The sequence below is a fragment of the Rhea pennata genome, chromosome 5 (genome assembly GCF_028389875.1).
Source record: "Rhea pennata isolate bPtePen1 chromosome 5, bPtePen1.pri, whole genome shotgun sequence".
Lineage (NCBI taxonomy): Eukaryota > Metazoa > Chordata > Aves > Rheiformes > Rheidae > Rhea > Rhea pennata.
Window position 1 is genome coordinate 10287279 of NC_084667.1, and position 20307 is coordinate 10307585.

Below are 20307 nucleotides of genomic sequence, written 5' to 3' on the forward strand. Positions count from 1 at the left end.
GTGAGAAGTTTTCAATTCCTATAAATGAGACAGGATCTGAGAGAGAAGCAGTGGCCCTGCATCTCTGGGAAATGCAAAGCCTCCTGCAAAGGTTAGACGTCCGAAGCAGAAGAGTTGGGAAGCTGCCGCAGTGGTCGGTGGATTTGAGGCAGTAGGGCTGAGCACACCTCTCTGACACGTGAACGGAAACTCAGGCACGAGGAAAAAGACCGTAGTGGGGCAACGTCAAACTCGTGATGAAGCAGTGCTGTTAGATAATCTTTACACAAAGATCAGTTAACCATGTTTCCTTACTCTTACAGCATGCTTGTTAAACTGATATGATATCATATGAGGATCTCAGTCCCAAACAGTGTTTAGCAGACTTTCTAGAATTAAATAGTTCATACTGTGTGGCCTGCTCATGCTGGAATTCAGTACCAAAATAGAGCATTTGGCAGCAGTATCAAGCAAGCCATAGTACTATGCAATAGCAGTGCTAGTATAGGAAGCTTACTATTTCATAGTGTTTTCCTTGCAGTATGTATTTATTTCCCTGTAGTTATTCTGGGGAGTCCAAAAGGCACTGTTCATTGTGAGACTTTTTTAATCCCACGTGTCTTGGGCTAGCCAGACTTTACACAGTAAGTGAATCAGATGCTGCCCTCTGATGTGGAAAAATCTTGATGTATTTGTGTCTCTTTGGCAATACTGAGGTAGTACCCAGACACCTTCATTTCCTGTCTTTGTCACTGAGAGCTGACTTAAGCCACCTTTTAAGAAGATAAGTTTTGCAGAGTATGTAATCACCACAGACATTCTGCAACCTCAGAAGTTTTAAGTGGCTCTTCTAAGATGAGAGAGCTGAATCGGAAGTTTCTCTTTTTTCTTTTCTTATATATTTTTCTGGTTTTTGTGATGTGTTTCAGCCAGTACTTTCACAGGCTCAGGTCACATTAAGCGGATTACACTGGAGATTCGCAGACTAGGTACTAACTTCCTAAGGAAGGTACATCAGGCTGATGGACTTTTGTTGAGTAAAAAGATATAAATTGAAGAATTGGAGGAAGTGCAAAAGACATTTTAAATACTGAATGAAAATAAATGTCAGGTCTGAACTGGAGCAACTACCCCATATACATTTTACCCTTGATGAACATATACTATCTCATTTACAGAAGGTTGACTTGCAAATTGAATTTAGTATTGACACCTGACAGACTCGTACTTCTCATAGAATCATAGAATCAGTAAGGTTGGAAGGGACCTCTGGAGATCATCTAGTCCAACCCCCCTGCTCAGCAGGGTCACATGTGGAGGATAGAAGTAGTACAGGTACCAGAAGTGCAGGCTTGCTCTGTGCTGGCAAAATCAACTTACACTGAAACTACTGTCAAGAGCACCATCTGGAATAATTACTGTGAAATAGAGTATAAATTGAAACAAAGTATTTTGTATGGCCAGGGAACACTATTCAGATCAGTCAGAACTTTGGGTCATTTATTTAAATTTACTAAGTTGTAAAAGCTTCTTCTAGTTTTCTGAATTGTGTTACTACTTCCCTTGTAAGTATTGCTTGGAAACTAACTCTCCTCTGTAAGAATATCTTTACTATCTTTGAGAAGTTAAAAGGGTACAGCAGATTTTCAGACAATGTAGTATAACACTGTTTCTCAAAAGATACCATCTGCAGCAGATCTCATGCTCTTTGAATTCCTTAGCATGAATATGACAGAAATTTCCACCTCTCTATAGCTCAAAGCTAGTACTAAGCCAGCTGACTGGTTGCACTGCACTACCTTGAAGAATTGTTTCCAAAGCTGTTCTAATAATCCATTTTTGATCTTTGAGAAGTAAACTTACCACCTACTGTCCCTGTTGCCTCAGGAACTCTGACGAGTAACTAATTGCTCTTGAGCACTGCTTTTCAAAAAATCTTGTACTCAGTTTATAAACATCCTTCGTGTTCTTCTGCTGGCATAAAAGACAGAAGAATGCAGTTTTTCCTGTATCTTTCAGATACTTTCTTCTATGAGAGTGAGAGCCCTCAAAGGCAAATTTCCACATTATTTTGATTAGTGGATTCTTTCATCTATGCAGTTAGCATAGGCCTTCTGCATTTCCTTTTACCCTGAAGATCTAAGATGTCTGAGAAGAGTAAGAACAACTTAAAATCTATATTGAGCTTTGTGATTTCAGTTCTTGATAAGACTGTTTTGCCCTTTGCCACATGTCAGAGCTTGGCAAGTTTGCTGGCAGAGTCTGTCCTTACAGGTTACCAAGTCCTCAAGGGCTATGGGCAAGCTTTTGAATACTGTAAATGCTACTTTAGCTGTACTGTAAACTGAGAGGAAAAACCTCTTTTCTCCATTTGGAAACTGGAGAATTTGCTTAATTTCCAACCTGTTTGATTGAAAGCAAGCTACTAGACAGACAGACAGCCGATCCTCGGTAGAAATCAGTGTGAATTAACGAGATGTGTTGTCAGCTTGTCCCAAAGGACATCCTATACTGCCTGTTTTCAGCATGTTAATCTATCTATTGAAGTTGAGTAAAAGATAAATCTAATTTAAGCTGACTAAACCTTCCTTCTGACAAGAACTGACTCTCAAGGTTTAGTGCAGTGGTTAAAGCCTCAGGGATACCCACTGCTGTTTATATACTGAAATGTCCTTTTTATAAGTTAAAAAGGTAAGTAATGAGACAAAAATGGGACCCTAAATGCAGCACAGTTATATGTTTGCTGTACAAGACGTTGGCACAAGCTGGCTGCATTAGAGTGAGACCTTGCTTAAAAGTTTCAGAAACTAAGAACAGAAGTAAGACTGTAGAACATTGGACCAGAATATAGTATCTGAGTAACTGAAATTACTTGCCTTTTATGGGAAACAGCTGTATGGAGTAATTTCATTCAGAGAATCAATTCATAAAATCAGAAATCAAGCACCATCTTAAATTTAGTTGGGAAGTTTGCCTCAAATTCTCTTAGTCTCTCTAGACAGTGGTCTAGAATGTCGGTCTTCTTGCTTGAAGCTTTCTTCTGTTTTATCAGTACTGTCCTTTACATTCAGCAGTTCTTTTTCCTCTCTACCTTCCTGCATATTCACATGCGCTAGACTTCATTTTGTTAAGTAGCACAGAGAGACCTCTGACTTCTCTCTTTTACACTGCTCACTGTGATAACTGCAATTTTTATGTCTTACCAGGAGACAGAGAGAAAACCCTTAGTTTTTATTGTTTCCTGCTGGCAAATTCAGGTTCTTCCTAACTCTGATTGTATATAGCAGAACTGTCAGAATGAGGAAGTTCTAGGCACTGCTATTCCCAAGACAGGTCAAGAACAATAATGACCAAGCAGGGGAACTCTGCTAGCCTAATAAGGAGGACTCTAAAGGATGGATACTTCCAGAAAAATTATCTTCTTTTTCTTGTAGGTCAGAGCTAATCTACTGATGTATTTCCTAGTGTCCGCTCTAAGATCTCCCATTGATAAAACTGGCTGCTTCAGGAAGCATTGTGGTTGCTCGCTGCTCAGCAAAAAGCATGGAATTTTTCAAGAACAGCCAGCTTCACACCTCTTAAATATTTAAGATTTGCTACTCCATTTATTTTTCGTTTTTATACACAACAGTTGTTGCTTTACTTAGCACAGTGGACGTGACTGTTTGGAGGTGGGGAGGCAGAGAAGGGGTGAGGGAAAGGGGGAAGATGCAAAACATCCATGAGCTGAAGGGTCTTGAAGTCTTAGAATTGTAAACTTGCTTTTATCTGATCTTGTTCTGAGATTTCAGATCCAGTAACAGTGATCTTTTATAAGATGCACCTGAGAACAAGACTACCAGTAATCCCTCTTTTCTCCAAATGATCATAGCAATAATCTATGTTTTAGAATATTTTTTTAATTTTAATTTTGTATATTTACACACTGTCCACTGCTTCCCAAGTGTTCAACCTCAAATTGCAGTGTAATCCAGTGAACTGAAAAATTATACTGCAAAACTCTTACTTTCATCGCAAATTGCAAGGCTTGTTTGTCTGTACTGATCTTGTAGTTGGAAACGGTAAAGGCTTTATTTAGGAGATCAATGATATTACAGTGAAAATCCTGCTATTATTGAGTTGTTAGGATCATTAAATGATAATATTTAGCCTGCTGTCCTTTTGTAGCCATTCATGATATTTATGTCTGAGAAAAAGGAAAGGGAAAAAAGAAAGATGATATTGCAGTGAGTCATAAATTCAAATAGACCACAGGTTGTCCTGACAACTGCCATCTGCATCAAAAGAAATTGTTCTCATACTTTAAAGTGCAATGTGTGAGTGAACAAAATTGTATGAAAATCTGCAGTGATCATGAACATGCCATTTCCTTCTATTTTGCTTCTTTTTTTTCCTTCTCATAAAAGTTAAATGACTTGAAATATCTTTGCCTTATCTATGCAGGTCCTTTCCTAACAATTACTGGGACAAATTTGTAAAACGGAAGGTAAGTAAGTAAGTGCTGGGTATTTCTATTCTGTTAGCCGTAGCAATAACCTGCTACTCACTTAATTTGGATATCTATAGGTAATGGATTTAGGTACCCATAAATATAGAAAAAATTGAGCCCTGGGATTTGTTTTATGGAAGTGATTGTTGTGGTGAATCTCAAGAGTTTAAGAGGCAGTCGCAGCGTGGGTGGGCAGAAGGAGAAAGAACGACTCCTTTGGGTTAGTTCCTAGACTCATACGTTCCAAATAACCTGGTGCTGTCAGTCAGCCACGCACTTCTAATTTGCAGCCTTGTCATCTTGAGGATGCAAAGCCCCCTCATCCCCCTAAAAAAAGAAAAACATGCCAGCTTAAATGATTTGAAATTATACAGAAGCTTTCAGATAATAGCATTTAATGCTTCTAGTTTTCTTTTTATGTGCTTACCCCCCCTCCTTCTGACCCCCCCTCCAGTTTTCTCCGAATTCTCACTGTTCCCTTAGTGTTAACTGTGGAAGACTCCTTTTTTCTATCTTTTTTTTTTTTTTTTTTTTTAATTTCTGACAGCTACTGACTTAGGGAAGAGTGAATGTCTCCAATGTTTTGCTCTGTGCCAAAACTCCTCTTTTTTCATTTTTTAGGTTATTAACAAGTATGGGGACTTATATGGAGCAGAGCGCATAGCAGAACTTCTGGGTTTGGACAAAAATGCCCTTGATTTTAGTCCGGTAGAAGAGAGTGAACCAGAAGAGGCATCCCTTGTATCATGGTATGATTTCTGGACTTTACAGACAAACAAAATCATACATTGGCATGTCTTCGTGGTCAAAAATGAAAATGGATTCTGTACTGAGATTGCAGTAGAGTTTTCTTCTTCATTGAAAATTCAGATGGTTGAGTCTTTTTAGTGAAGAAGCAAATAAACAAGCATTTTAAGAAAACATATTTAAGAAAACAAATACTTGTGTTATAAAAATAAGAAAAAATCACTAATGTAGATCATGACTTAAATAGTTGGCCAATTTATTTTAAATAACAATGCAACATTTAAATGTTCTTTCTAGTTAATTTAAAATAGACAAAAAAAAATCTACTGATAAAATACCTAAAAAAAAAAATCAGAATTGATCTGTGGCTTCTATTTTGGAATTAATGAAGATGAAAGATTGAAAGTATGCAAGCCATCCAAGTCCCATTTCACTGACTTAGGTATAGAAGAAACCAAATTCTCATAGGAGCCTAAGTCATACATGAAAAGGAATTTTGTTCACAAGTTATTTAATGGGTATTGAAACATATAGGACATTACAGAAGGCATCAGCATTTCTTGTGGTAGAATTGCAACGTTTTGTATTAGACAGAACAACACTAATCTCTTCAATTCAGACAATTCAGTGTCTGCATTTCAGCACTTTTAGTACACAATCTTTTTTAAGTAAGTCTGGAATAGGGCAGTATCACACCTACTTGAAATTGTTCCAACAATTTCAATGGCTTAGAAACTGTGTAGTGGGGTTTTGTGTTAATGAACTCTCTGAAATCTGCTGAAGCCTCTGTATGACTCAAAAAAGGAAGAGCTACTGTGTTTCACAGCCTTCAGCCAACAAATGTGAAGTGCCAACCCTAGTTCATTGTTTATACTTTCTGAAGGAAAAAATATTAGTTATTAGGTTAGTTATTATGCAAAGATATGCTTAGACATTTGAATATAATTTTTTAAAGGATATTTATCATAACTATTAAATACTTCATTTTGACATTTATGCATTCCAAAAATTTGATATTCCCTAGGTTAAGCTCCATTGATACAAAGTACCACATTTGGAAGCTTGGTGTTGTTTTTACTGATAACGTAAGTATGTTAAACCTAGAAGAACATGCTTTGATCTACTCTAAACATGAATGTGTGTCTTTCACCATCTACTTTTTTAATAAACATTCACAAATGGTACCAAATAACACAACCAATCTATAATATTTTGTTTCCTGTCTTGTGTTGTAGGAAATTGCTTTAAATCATATTTGCATTAAAATATTTGGTTTTGATTCCATAGGGCAGTGCATGTTTGGAAGGTAGTGATACATTCATGTAATTTGGTATTTATCGGTCTAGCAACCAAAGACATCTTTTTGTAGATCAAGCAGAGTCTAAAGATCTTGTGCTATTCTTGAATTATCTGTTTGAGGTAGGAGATTTTGATGTTAACATACATGCTGAAGACCTCAGTTAAATATGTGACTATAAAGGTTTCATTAACATAACTAAGCAATAAACACTCTTTAAATGAACAGGGAAGATCTTTCTTAAGAGACTAACACAATCTCTTTGTACGTGTAAAATAGAGGCATAACATTCAGATTGTGATTCAGATCAGATCATGATGGTATGACTATTTCATAAACAAATTGAATGAGTAAAAGAATGCTATATTCGGATCCAATAATACACATTGATACCTGCTAACATTCTGCTACTTTTCACTTTCTCTGCAGTCATTTTTATACTTAGCTTGGTACACAACTATGTCTATCCTTGGGCACTACAACAACTTCTTCTTTGCTGCTCATCTGCTGGATATTGCTATGGGTTTCAAGACATTGCGAACCATTCTGTCCTCAGTAACTCACAATGGCAAGCAGGTGAGTGTTACACATGGAGGTTTGAAAATGAATAGATTTTTTTTAACAGTACTGGAAAAAAAAAATCTTGCAGTATGTGGACAATATTTGATTGCAATGCATTCTGACCATGAATAGAGCAAAGAAGAAACCCCACTCTGTCTTCTACAACACTGTTAATACTTGTTAAGTCCTATAAAATTCTAATAACCTATACCCATAGGGCACTGATAGCTAAAGATGTTTTGCATACAATATCAAGACACGTCATTTTAGAAAAATGTGAGAATATGAATTACAACCTAGCCAACTCCTTTTCTATGATCACTGATGAACTGAGATTGGTGGTAACTACTAAGAATTCACAGTCTCTTCTCAGCTACTGCAGTCATAATGACCTGGGTGCTGTTGAGATTTCAATACTTAGCTAAAGACTGTGCTTACAGGTATAGGCATTCTGCACTGTGGAATATATGTCTCTAAGTCCTGCAAAAGTCAGATTAATAAAATCTGCTTCCAAAAGTTATGAAACTTAGGCAAGAAATCATTCTTTGATTCTTGATCTGTGTTCCTAGCTAGCAAATACAGCAATACCTGCTTTTTTCTAACATACTTCCTTTTTTCTCCTTCGCATTTGAGGAATATTCTCCTAACAGAACTTCTTGCATCTCAGGCAGTTTCCATTCTTTCTCAAATGTGGTAACAAATTTCTAAGCCCACTCTTACGCTCTGTTAAGCATACAGTTTACTAAAGTATTACATATGGTAATGTTTTCAGTATCATTTGAACAACAAATTAGATCCGTATTTTTGTTCCCTTCATTTTCCTCCAGGATAACCAGAGCTGTAATGAAATGATTTTAAATGATTTTAATCATTAATCATTTTAATCATTATCAAAATCATTTTGATCATTAAATCATTTTAAATTAAATGATTGGTATACCTTCTTTCTACATGAGATTTTTCTTAATGAGAAATCATACTCCAGAACTGAGCATAGCTGACAAAACTGTTTCAACTCAAGACCACAGCTTTTAGAAAGCTTATCTTTCAGTGCTTGTGTCTCTGCTGACAAGAAGATCAATAGTATCAAGAAATGCTAACCTGTGTTCGTTAAGAAAGACATCTACAGATTTTCCAACTGAAATGTACACTTAAGGAGCAGACTTCTTAACTTGAAAGCCAGACCTAGAAATAATTTTTTGTTCATATCTAAGTGAGTGCCTCTCACTTTAGAGGCACTTTTACCTTTGGTATTGAAAATAGGCTGTAATAAGTCATACTAAGTCATTGTTAAATTTATTTATTAAGTAACTTGAAGGGGTTTATTTTAAATCATTTAATTTCTACTATATGCAGCTCTTTAAGTTACTCAAATTTTACTTTATCTTGAACACTGAAAACATTGCTTCAGTGATACCTAGTTTGTAAGCATATTGCTTAGAAATATGGAAACAATTGTGACTGCTTGATACTGTTTTCCATATGGTTTTCAGGTGAGAGCAGGGTAAAATATCACTTAGCCCTCTGCTGCTCCAAGCAATAGGGATATCTCACAGCTATCATAACTACTATCTTTAGTTGCTTTCTTGGGAAAGGTACAATATGATGCTACATTTTCAATACTTAAGGCAATACGCTAATCCAGCTCAACTGCTCTAACCAAATAAAATTGAACACTACTTTCATGTCATTTGTCTATACACAGCTTGTGCTTACTGTAGGACTCCTGGCTGTAGTAGTGTATCTTTATACTGTTGTGGCGTTCAACTTCTTCCGCAAATTCTACAACAAAAGTGAAGATGAAGATGAACCAGACATGAAATGTGACGACATGATGACGGTAACTAAAACATCACTAGTATGCTTCAAATACCATCCTGAATTTTCATATGGTTCCCTTGATATTCTCTACTGGTCTAAATGCAATAGATGCTGCACACTAGTGTAGGAAGATATTTTGGATTTTTCTGATAAATACTGTGGCCTGTGATTGGTTGCAGCTCTTTCATGTGTGCAGAGAACAAACCCTTAAAGTCTATGGAAGAAAAGCTCGTGACAAATCTGTCAGTCCTACACAAAGCTTTTTTACTGTAGCACAAATAAAGCTCAGTTTGTTCCAAATATTTCCAAGTATGCAAGCTCTTCCTTGCATACTAAAAGGAAGAGTACATACAGCTCTTCCAGACTACATTAAATATATGATGTTGTTAGCACTAGTTATAGATCCCTGCTCCAAACTACTTAAAATTGGTAATTTAGTCACAAAGCAAGAAATCAAATGTGACTAGAGCAGGAGGAAATTAAAGCTTAAGAGGAGTAATAATGAGATGTTACTGGCTTCCCTTCTCTTTCCACTTGTCACAACAGAAAACCAAATAATGTGTGTGTCATATTAAAAGATACCCTACAGATATTTCTTACAGTATGAGGAGGATTTGATTTTCTTACTGTTCAAATAAAACAGCACAAAATACCATGTATTAAACATTCCACATTCTGAGTTGGTGACTGCATTTCTTCTAGGGCAGGATCAGTATCATCAACCCTGTGTTACACATCACAGATTGAAAAAAACAGTATCTTTCTTGGATAGTAAAGTTACATTCTAAAAATGAATGTATAGTTCTGTTTAGTGTTTGCTTATGAAAGAGCAGATTTGTCAGTTTTTATGATTATTTATCAATCATCATAATCATTGCTAATGTAATGACAAAACACTGTTTGAGCTTAGAGTTTTCCTTTGTTTGTTCTTAACCCATATCATGCAGCTGAGGATGGTTTACAGGAGTCTGTAGTTGATCTATAGAGGAGCATTAAATAGTATATGACTAGCAGAAAATTCCACTCCAATACCCTTCCATAGCTTAGTCAGATTTGTAAATATTTTTCCATGAAGACATCACGTTTAAAAAAATAGCACCTAGAACAACATTTTTGTGAAGTTCTACCTCAAGCTGAATGATTTATGATCACAGGTAACCCATGTTTAAAGTATAAGAAGACAGATTTTTAATATTGCAAAACGGAATTATCCAAAACCACCTTAACAGATATGGATCTGTTGTAAATATGTCACTGCTTATTTTATGACAATACTTGCTAGCATGTCCTATGCTCTATTCCAAGACTAAATGGTGTCCTCTGATTACTCAGAGTAAGCTTGAACCTTAGGAATTTATGTAAGTAATTGGTAGTGTATAGTTGAATGCTGCAGTGGATAGAATAAAAATGCCCCCAAAATGATCTACTTTTTATGTAAGACTTGGGGGGAAGAAACAGTTGCTGTTGAATCCCTTTTTTACTGCTTATAGTTGAAGATGTAACCCCATTGGTCAAGATACTCAACAGATTTCTTGTGCAAAGTGGGTGATGCATGAAGAATGACATCATTATATGTTGTCTGTTTCTGTAATGTTTAGATAAGAATTCTGAAGAATATTAGTAGAAGGAAATCATTTTTTTAAAAAATCCAGATTTATTCATGTTAAATATTTATATTGTTTCCTTTTTTTTTTCCTAGTGTTATCTGTTCCACATGTATGTGGGTGTAAGAGCTGGTGGTGGCATTGGAGATGAAATCGAGGATCCTGCTGGAGACCCTTACGAAATGTATCGAATCGTCTTTGACATCACATTTTTCTTCTTTGTCATTGTTATCCTCCTGGCCATTATTCAAGGTATCTTCACTTACCATAGTAGAAAGTGTTAAAATTTAGTGCACTGAAGTTCTAAAATGGGTTTTTTACCATATTTGTCTTTGAGATGAGTGGTAGAAATTCTACCAGTATTGGCAGAAAGACATTTCTGAGTTCATGAAAAATCATTAAGTCTGAAATAACTAACTTTACTCTTAATTCATAAACATATGCATTGTCCTAAGTACTATACAAAGAATGCGGGTTATGGTATTTATGAACACCTTTGGAAACTATCCAGCAATGACACAGTTAATGCAGGATCACTCTTCCTGCTGTATAACCCTTTAAACTGGGGAAGGCTTGCTGTAGACTTATAAAACAACCAGACTGGAACCAGCATATTTGGCTGGACAATACATTGACTTTCCACTTGGGTTTCCACTCTGACAAGACACCGTGGCCACGCTGATTTGCAGTTCTAACTGTTTTGCAGTTGTTGTTACAAGAATCAATCAGACCGTGTTGAATAACTGTCAGTATACAACACTTTTTATGTAACTGCCCTAAGGCTTCAAACTAATTTTTCTTTTTTTTGTCCATGAGATTGCCTGGTAACTGTGGTTTTGTTTTGCCTTTTTTCTATATAAAAAATTACAAATGTCCCCAGAATAGGGCTGGATCATTCTTGATACATTGGCAGTGGAGAAATAATGCTTCAGCAGCGAAGCTGTATCACCAATAAGTGGAAAGTGATTATAAACACTGTTTTGGGTCTGTGAGAACCAAGTTTTCTTCTTTTAGAAGAAAGTTGCAATGCAAGAGCCCCATGAGAATGAAGTTCTGGCATGGGAGCAAGAAATACGAGAATACATGCCTTATGGACACTTTTACATTGACCAAAATGCATATCAAGAAAAGCCTTCCCACTCTGAAGATATATTTCAGTGTCAGAGAAATTCCCCTTGGGAATGCAGTGTAAACAAATGTTGTACGTCTGGTAACCAAGAGATTTTTAACTTGAATTGTTCTACCTAGACATAAGTATGCTGAACTCTAAATACAGTGAAGAATATTTTATCAAGTCAGAGTTACTCTTCTGCATTGCATGAAATAAGAATCTTGCTAAGTTCTTAAATTATTTTACTTTTTTCCATACAAAATAGGTCTGATTATTGATGCTTTTGGTGAATTAAGAGACCAGCAAGAACAAGTGAGAGAAGATATGGAGGTATGAGTAAGCACATTATATTTTTCTCTATTCTTATTAATCTATATTGTTACAAGTAATAATATGGGCTTAGAGTTAAAAACTGAACATTTGAATTCCATTTCCAGACCAAATGTTTTATTTGTGGAATCGGCAATGACTATTTTGACAGAACCCCACATGGCTTTGAAACACATACTTTGCAAGAGCACAACTTGGCAAACTACCTGTAAGTACGTTTTACTACGTTAACTGGAATTACGACAAGGCGACCTTTCAGCTCCGGTGCAGCTTGGAAGCGCACACTGCTGAACAGGCCTGAGACAGAATTCTGCAGGACTGAGGAACCTTTCTGGTTTCCTCTCCTCCGCTCCTCGCTGTTGGTTGTCAGTACAGCGCTCACTCTGCACGTGAGCCAGCTCAGCCTGAAGAGAGACCTGAAGGCACACCACTGCCGAAGGTTCTGCTCTGGAAGGCAACCCAGATACGTGGAATAGCATTGAACAGCAGCACGTAGGTCTCTGTTTGCTCTAGTGCACAGTCAGAAGTACTATTTTAAATCAGCAACAAGTTTCAGTGGCTTCATCAACGTTACCAAGCAACCACTCGCAATCCTCTCCTCTTCCGAACTAGAGCACATTAGCAAGAACTAATGGCACCAAAAGGAAAAAGGTCCCCCCCCTTTTTTTTCCTAAAGTTATGTTTAAAACAAAACAAAAAAACCCATAATCTCTGGAAGTTAAGCTAGCAGGCATTGTACCTTCCTCCAAGGTGAGATGATAGTTTGAGCATGGGAGCAGGACAGGATGAAACTTAATTCAGGTGTTGTTACTAGCACAGAAAAAAAATGTTAAAATAAGTTTTACACTTTTACAGATTTTTACAACTCTTAGCACTACCACAGGAGTTAGTTAAGTACTGGAGGAGAGAATTTTCTCCTTTAAAATATATGTATTTTTTTTAATTTAGAAGCATGGTCATTACTTTGCTCATTGGCATATTTCCCTTATATGTCCCATTCTAAGAAAGAAGCAGAGATGTTATGTTTCTTCATTAATACTTGCTTCATGTGCTTGTTTCAGGTTCTTTTTAATGTATCTCATTAATAAGGATGAAACAGAGCATACTGGCCAGGTATGTAGAAGATAATCTTTAATCAAAAATTTAAATTTTCTTTCATTAGTTTTAGTCTTCTCCAGCCTTGGACTACTAGATGGAGCTGATGTACCACCAAGGAGTGGAGACAAATACCACCCTCCCTGAGATTTTCTGGGCATAAAAGGGAGGGTAAAATAAGATAAAATAAAATAAGATCCTATACATCATGAAACTGTCTTTTTGGAGAAGAACCTGTTATATAACTGTCATCTTATATCTGAAACGAAAGCCTGAAATACAGTAACTAAAGTTTATTCCCCAAAAATTAAGTAAACTACTATATTTATAGTCTACATCTGTATGTGAGTGTATGAGTATTTAATGTTATTAGGCCCTAAACATAAATAAATAATAAATGATTGATCTATTTAAATTTTAAATAAGAAGCTGTAATGCAAACTCTATGAAAGCAGCTTAAACTTCAAAATGTTTTTTGAGCAAATAAAATACATTTCATATATACAGATTATAGAGGTTTGCTCTCATATAACAATGTAGGCTAATTTAAACTTAACACAGTTGTTATGCCTATGGCTTAGCCTTTAAGAGTACTGAGTCAGAAGTACTTACCTCCAAACAAATACATCAGGCAGAGAAGTAATTTTACAAGCATTCTTGAATTATGATCTGGGCGGTTCAGTGTTTTTATAGTCACACTTTATGGTAATAGGTACAGTACTGGTTATTGTGAAAAGTTTATTTACAGTACTAGCTGCCAGGTATATGATAAAATAAATATTCTTTATCATTTACAGGAATCATTTGTGTGGAAGATGTACCAAGAAAGATGCTGGGATTTCTTCCCAGCAGGAGACTGCTTTCGGAAACAGTATGAGGATCAACTTGGTTAACACTGTCACAAAAGAAACGCTTCTTTTCATGAACTGTTAAAATCCAGTAAACAAAAAACCCCCACTTTTTAGGGTGTAAATTCAGAGCCTGTATTTGCTTTAAACTGCAAGACACACACAAAATTGGAAACCACCTCATAGGCTGCTTTTGCCTACCATGTATGAAACAGGTCTTTGTTGAAATTTCAATTTGAAATCTATGTGAAAATTAACTGAAGCCTTCCAATTCAAACAGCGCCTGATTAAAAATTTTTAACTATACCATTAACCCAGTGTTTGGTAGTACAGCTGCAAGGGCTAAAAGACATCTTAATTGCACAACATTTCAAATGGAAGAACTTGAACATCAGAGGCCATGCCTCAGAAAGTATTTTAACTGCAGTCCAGTTTTTCCCTACAATATTTGCTAGTGAATGTATTACAATACAGCTTAAGAGCTTTAAGCAGTTAAAAATAAAACATTTTCAAACACTTTGTTGACCATGAAACATCAATTAAGTGCCTTAAAACCTCTGTAGACATAGCTATGCAAACTTTTTATTTATGTTAGTGTTTAGATGGACAGATACATTAACTGTGTTGCTTTTCTGTCTTTCTGTATGAAACTGCACCTGAAGTTCGTTTATATACTACCTTCAATAACAGCTTATTAGATGCTGCTGTTAAAAGAAATACATTGTATCAAAAAGAATAAAATTTCAATCTTAGGCCAAAATAAAACAATGCTTTATGGTCATCTGTATGTAGAAGCTGCTAGATTTATGCATTTTTTTTCTTCTAATGAAAAATGCCCACTGCAATAAAGTATAATAAATCAAATACCTTTGTCTCTTCTTTCTAGTTTCTCTACTGCAATGGAAATGTGGCATAGGATGGAGATTAAAAACAGATGCATTTTATGCTCACATCTTTATTTTACAGAGACTACATATAGCAAGTACAGGCTGAAACAATTTCTTTTAGTGTAGTGGCACACATCTTTTTAAGCAAAGAAGATCTTAATTTTGTCACTATTTCATATATCACTATATAAATAATTTTATCGTTTAAACTTAAGGAAGTATTGTCTACCAAGAATATTAACTTCAGAAATTTGCTTAGACGTGCTTCTAAGATGAGCAGTTTTTAAATGCTGTCAAATGAAATTATGCATTAGGCTACTGAACCAAGTGAAATAAAGAAAATAAAGAGGAGATAAAGGAATTCACTCCATTCTTTAATACATTCTACTTAACTTTTGCAATATTCATTTATTCACATAAGAGAATTTGGGCTTCAGGAAATCATGCTGTCCAGCCAATCTTCAAGCTCTTCCTCAGTGACATTTTTAGATTTACATTGTTGCTGCTGTGATGCTGTAGTACTCTTCTCTTCAGGCACATCTAGTTTTAGAGGGTCTAGAAAAGTAAAAAGAATAGACATAAAAATCTGAAAACAATTCCTTACCAGATTTTTGTCCCTGGTCATTTTGCTTTTTAATCCAAAACTTACTTAAAACTGTAGAGTCACATTCCAAAAATAGTAGCAACAATACAAAATGAGGCAGCTTAATAAACTTCCCAGTACCAGCGTGGCTTCTGCCAGACTGAAGGGGCAGGTGGGGGCCAGTCTCCAGCGCACCGATCCCAGCTGATCCCCTGCTGAGTGCTGGTCTCAGTCCTGCAAGAGGCAGAATCTTCTCTAACACGGGCGAGCCGCAGGAGGCCACAACAGCGGCTCTCGCTGCCCGCTAGCCTAGGAGTCCACATTGGTGTTGGCTTTTTTTTTTTTTTTTTTTTTTTTTTTAGGGCTTTACACTGTGATTTTTTGTTGTGCAAAGTAAGACACACTGCAGAAATGAAGGAGTATTATTTCAAGATTCTCCTCAGTGACAAGGCTTGCCACATTGCTTGTTGTGACACCTTTACGTGTTGAACCACCTATTTAGTTTTTAACATAGCAACAAAATCATAGAGAAAGAATGGGAGACACTAAAAACTCCGTTGTATCTCTGTGGGGTGGGGAGGAACAGCAGTACTCTCCACTAGATCTAACACTGTAAAATATACATGAACTTTTAAGAAAGAAATGCAAGCAAAACAAAATGTTCACAATTTCTTAAATGAGAAGATTCTACATGTTTTCTCTCCTTAAAAAGGTAAAATGAATGCTAGTAAAGTATGAAAATGACAGCATTCACCACCAGTGAGCAGAAATAGCTACTGATTCTTCCATACACTAGATCACAGGGGCATAAGGGCTGGTAATGTTATTCAAAACTGGTATTTTCATCTGAATCTTTTAAATCACTCACTAAAACTTTCTACCTGTACATTTCTGTTGTTTTTTAAATTTTTGCTAAATCGTAAACCAATGCTGTTCTTCAAAAGAATTTTTCTCTTAATGCTTAAAATGAACATGCTGACAGTGGTGAAACTCAGAACATCTGTGAAGAACTTGTCATGATGTTACTTACTGTTAGTAGAAAGGGAAGTGCTGTTAAAGTCTTCCATGTAACATTTGAGATGTTAGTGGCAACAATTTTAGCAATTATGTATTTTCTACAAAATACACAGTATTTCAATATTCAATATCTATAAGTAAGTGCTTTCCAGGATAACCACAGTATTCTGTATTTACTCTGTGCTAGAGTGAAAAGTGCCCTGTCAGCAACAGTTCCCATAGTATTTTCCAAATTTGGCTCAGAAAATGAAAAAAAACAAGAGTATTCGGAAACTGGTAAGATGATCTACAACTCTTTCTTCACCTCACCAAATGAGTAGCCTTGCTGTAAGTAAATTAAGAGCTGGGATTATGGTTTCTGAGAGTCTAGAAGGAACAGTGGGGTACCTACTGCAATGAGGGTTTATGGTATCTCTATGAAGACCAATTCAGGATTTCTGCAGTCAATCCCAACTCGTTCACACTAAAGGACAGATTTTGCCATCCTATTAAGAGTCTGCCAGGTCAAGAAATTGATTCACACACAATATATATACAACACAGCCCAATGAAAGGAGTGAAAGTAACAAGTTATAAAAAAGGAAAAATCAGATGTATTCAGAGGCCAAAAACAAAATAGCTCGTTTTCTGCCTAACAGAAGGTTACACCACTTTGAATAAGAGAAACAAGAATAGTGCAATTTCTTTGGGCTTGAAATATTAATCATGGCAATTTTTGAAGCAACCTGTGAAGTACTGAACTGTTTCAGAAAATATTTCTCTCTCCAGGCATTTATTTGGATATCTAGTTTTTTGTCTGCTGCAGTTAAAGATTTCCATTCTAGCTTTACTTTGTTTGTTATTATATGATCGGCCATCATTGGTGAGATGGAAAACCGAGCGCCATTGTTTTATTCATTTATGCTACTAACCATATAATCATCAAGGCATAATGCTTGAAAGCTAGTAAATGTGCATACTATATTGGACATACACCTTATCAAATGTATTTAGAATTAAAAAAAAAATAAAAAGTTAAAAGCCAGGATATAAGAGAGTGGCCAAAAGACTACATACATTCCAACAAGCTCTAGAAGCTGTAACAAAGGTGTATGTTCACTCATTGCATTTTAAAAGCTTTAGATTTAATTTGCTTCTACCAGAAGGGATTCAGACTATATTATTTCCATAGGCCACAGCAACATGTTCTGAACATCACTATGCTGAATAAGAGGGCCACATATCTGAAGTTATTATTAGGCAAAGTTAGAATTGAAAAGGAATGAATGGGTCAGAACATAATCCCATGTCCGTGCAATGCACTACGAGAGAGACAGCAAGGATGACAGCAGTGCTGTTGACTTGCTAGTCATGATTCTAAAAACATCACCAAGAAAGAGAACACTGGAAATGAAATAAGGGGACTGTGGGGAAGGAAATCTTACCCTTTTCCTTATAATCCATTTTCTGATCTTTCTCAGTTACGTTGTAGGATAATGCACCTGACACACATCTGTTTTCTGCATTAACAGGAGCATCCAGATTTAGGAGAAGATCTAGTTCTTCATCTAAATGGTCAGTCTCTTGCTTTGATAGTGGACGACCTCTCTGAAATGGTTCTGCTGAAGTCGCTGCATGAGCATCCTTACTTCTAGGCTCTGATGGGGCAACAGAACCACCAGCGTGATGGGAGACCGACACTGTTCGATTTTGAGCCAAAGACGGTTGGAATAGAATCTCTGTTCTCTTGCTGTCTTCAATATTTTTAAATTTCATGTGTGGGAGCTCAGCAGGTGTCGATGCCTAAGAGTGCAAGAAAAGACTTTAGCCTTTATAATGATGAACTCAACTTTTGATACTGTTTAGTTCGGACTGTAATTCATACTTCCTGTTTCATCACTTAAAAAAATAGAATTAAAATCATCAAAGTTCAACTCAGAAACAGAAAGGATAGTAAAGTTAACTTGATAGTAGTTAAGCATCTACAGGCTACAAATTCCTTGCATCCCTTAATTTGAAATACGAGATTGTATGCTAAAACAGCAAATTCCATCATTCCACAAACACTTCCTGCACAGTTACTTCTCTTATTCTTCTATAATTAAATGCATTCAGTACTCTGAATTTTTGAATGACTGAAGACAAAATTTGGCTAGAAGCATCATTACATTTTAGATCTTCCCTCCAGAATTCATCTTGAAAGCAAACCACACTACAGGTTGCTGAAAATGATTTCACAAAAGATATATTAAATCACTAAATACTTTGAAAAAATGAAACCAGAATATAAAACTTTATCAAATAGCACAATAAGAAATGACAACTCATTATTTACTAACACTAAAACACAGATCCTGCCTTTATCCGGATGCCATGGCATTAATATCACTGCTGTGTATCAGTGCATACTGATTACCATATCATGTGTTACAACTGCAATGTCGTAACACATAACATACACATAGCCACGTTCACCTATTTATATATATATATATATTTTTTTTTTTTTTTTTTTTTGAAGGTAGCCTGGCACCTAATTACAAATCGCTTTTTATTGTTTTTCAGGGATGGGGAAGGAAGAATGTTTAAGTAACGCCCGCCATGCTGGAGCGACTGTAGCAAAACAGAAGAGTTCTACTCATGGTCTTTAACTTGTAGGAAGGAATTGTATTTACAAAGATAACATGTATATGCAGATTCCCTTAGGCGTTACATCTGCAGACATCTTCAAGCCACATTAATATAGTCGTGTCATTGACAAAAGCACTTCAAGCTTCAAGTGCTCCAAAAACAGATTTAAAATTTCTTCTAAGAGTCATGATCCTTTTCCTTACTTGAGCAGATTGATTTTTTTTGTCTTTAAACTCAAGTATCATTATTTCTTTTGTCTTTACATAAATATTTTCTTTTTCACAGTCTGAAGATACACTTCTGCTAATATTGTGCTTAATTTCCTATAACCAGAGCATAAATAGCATTTTCTTCATCTGCTTGATTGACAGCTCATGTTCTAACACAGACCTAAACTTGATTCATGGAATAAAAATATATGTTTATTCCAACTATACAGAATAGTGAATTCCAACTAAAGTAATTACCTAATTAGAAATACCTTGCAAGCACGTTCAAAATTTAAGTTTACAATAGTTGCCAAAAAGAGAAGCAAATACAAAAACAGTACATTATTCCATTTCAAACACCCAGCTACCTGGTTTCAAATCCAGTCCAGAAGTATTTTGTTTAAAGTCATCAATGAAGCTAAAGAAGTGCTGATGCATGGTACCTTGATTCACACCCTGCTGCTAGTCTCAGGAGATATATTTACTTACACAATACATGTATAAGTTGCATTCAAAGATCAAGTTTAAAGTAATAGTTCTAGCATAGATTACTTCACGTAATATACTTGAATTATATCGAGAGAATACACAGCATTACCTGCACAAGCTCAGCAGCCACATTCAGCCTTAGATGCAGAGGCAATTCCTGAAGAGCCTGGGCCAAAGTCTGACAGTCAACATTAAGGGCAGATAACTGAAATATAATTCAACACACAGTTAGTTTTCACTAAATAACAACAACTGACATCTATTACATTCCTATATTCCACACATTCAAAGAACATGATGAAAAAACAAAATAGCCAGTGTCGGAAAGATAAAATTTGAATGAGGGTGTGTTAATTTGAAAAAAGTAGAACACGTTCCAGAGTAAGACAATTAAAACAGAACCCATATGAATATATTCATATATTTGACTAAACTACGACTTGTAAATACATTTGAAAGGGGAAGTCTGACTTGACGTGTTGGTGAAGCAAGGTGACAGTCCGTTATTTTCCCTTCTCTGGATAGATCTGCTTGTTATTTAAGATCGTTTACAAATCTAGCTTGTTGCTCTGATTTTTCTTTGGGAGGGAAGAGGGACCCCAGAACCTCCAGCATTAGAGACAAATTAAT

General features: G+C 35.9%; 2 protein-coding genes across 2 annotated transcripts in view; one reads left to right on the forward strand and one right to left on the reverse strand.

Annotated features, from left to right (window-relative positions):
- The window catches only part of RYR3 (ryanodine receptor 3), a 231192-nt gene extending 216431 nt beyond the window's left edge, over positions 1-14761 (forward strand). The window contains exons 95-104 of the mRNA XM_062578097.1: positions 4423-4465; positions 5090-5217; positions 6240-6300; positions 6942-7088; positions 8779-8913; positions 10594-10750; positions 11875-11939; positions 12047-12147; positions 13001-13052; positions 13832-14761. Of these exons, the coding sequence (XP_062434081.1) occupies positions 4423-4465; positions 5090-5217; positions 6240-6300; positions 6942-7088; positions 8779-8913; positions 10594-10750; positions 11875-11939; positions 12047-12147; positions 13001-13052; positions 13832-13927 (985 nt within the window). The 3' untranslated portion in view covers positions 13928-14761. The remainder of the gene's footprint in view (positions 1-4422; positions 4466-5089; positions 5218-6239; positions 6301-6941; positions 7089-8778; positions 8914-10593; positions 10751-11874; positions 11940-12046; positions 12148-13000; positions 13053-13831) is intronic.
- Positions 14762-14817: 56 nt separating this feature from the next.
- Positions 14818-20307, reverse strand: part of AVEN (apoptosis and caspase activation inhibitor) — a 101063-nt gene continuing 95573 nt past the window's right edge. Inside the window, exons 4-6 of the mRNA XM_062576235.1 lie at positions 19787-19882; positions 17794-18151; positions 14818-15324 (exon numbers count right to left, since the gene is read on the reverse strand). Of these exons, the coding sequence (XP_062432219.1) occupies positions 15203-15324; positions 17794-18151; positions 19787-19882 (576 nt within the window). The 3' untranslated portion in view covers positions 14818-15202. The remainder of the gene's footprint in view (positions 15325-17793; positions 18152-19786; positions 19883-20307) is intronic.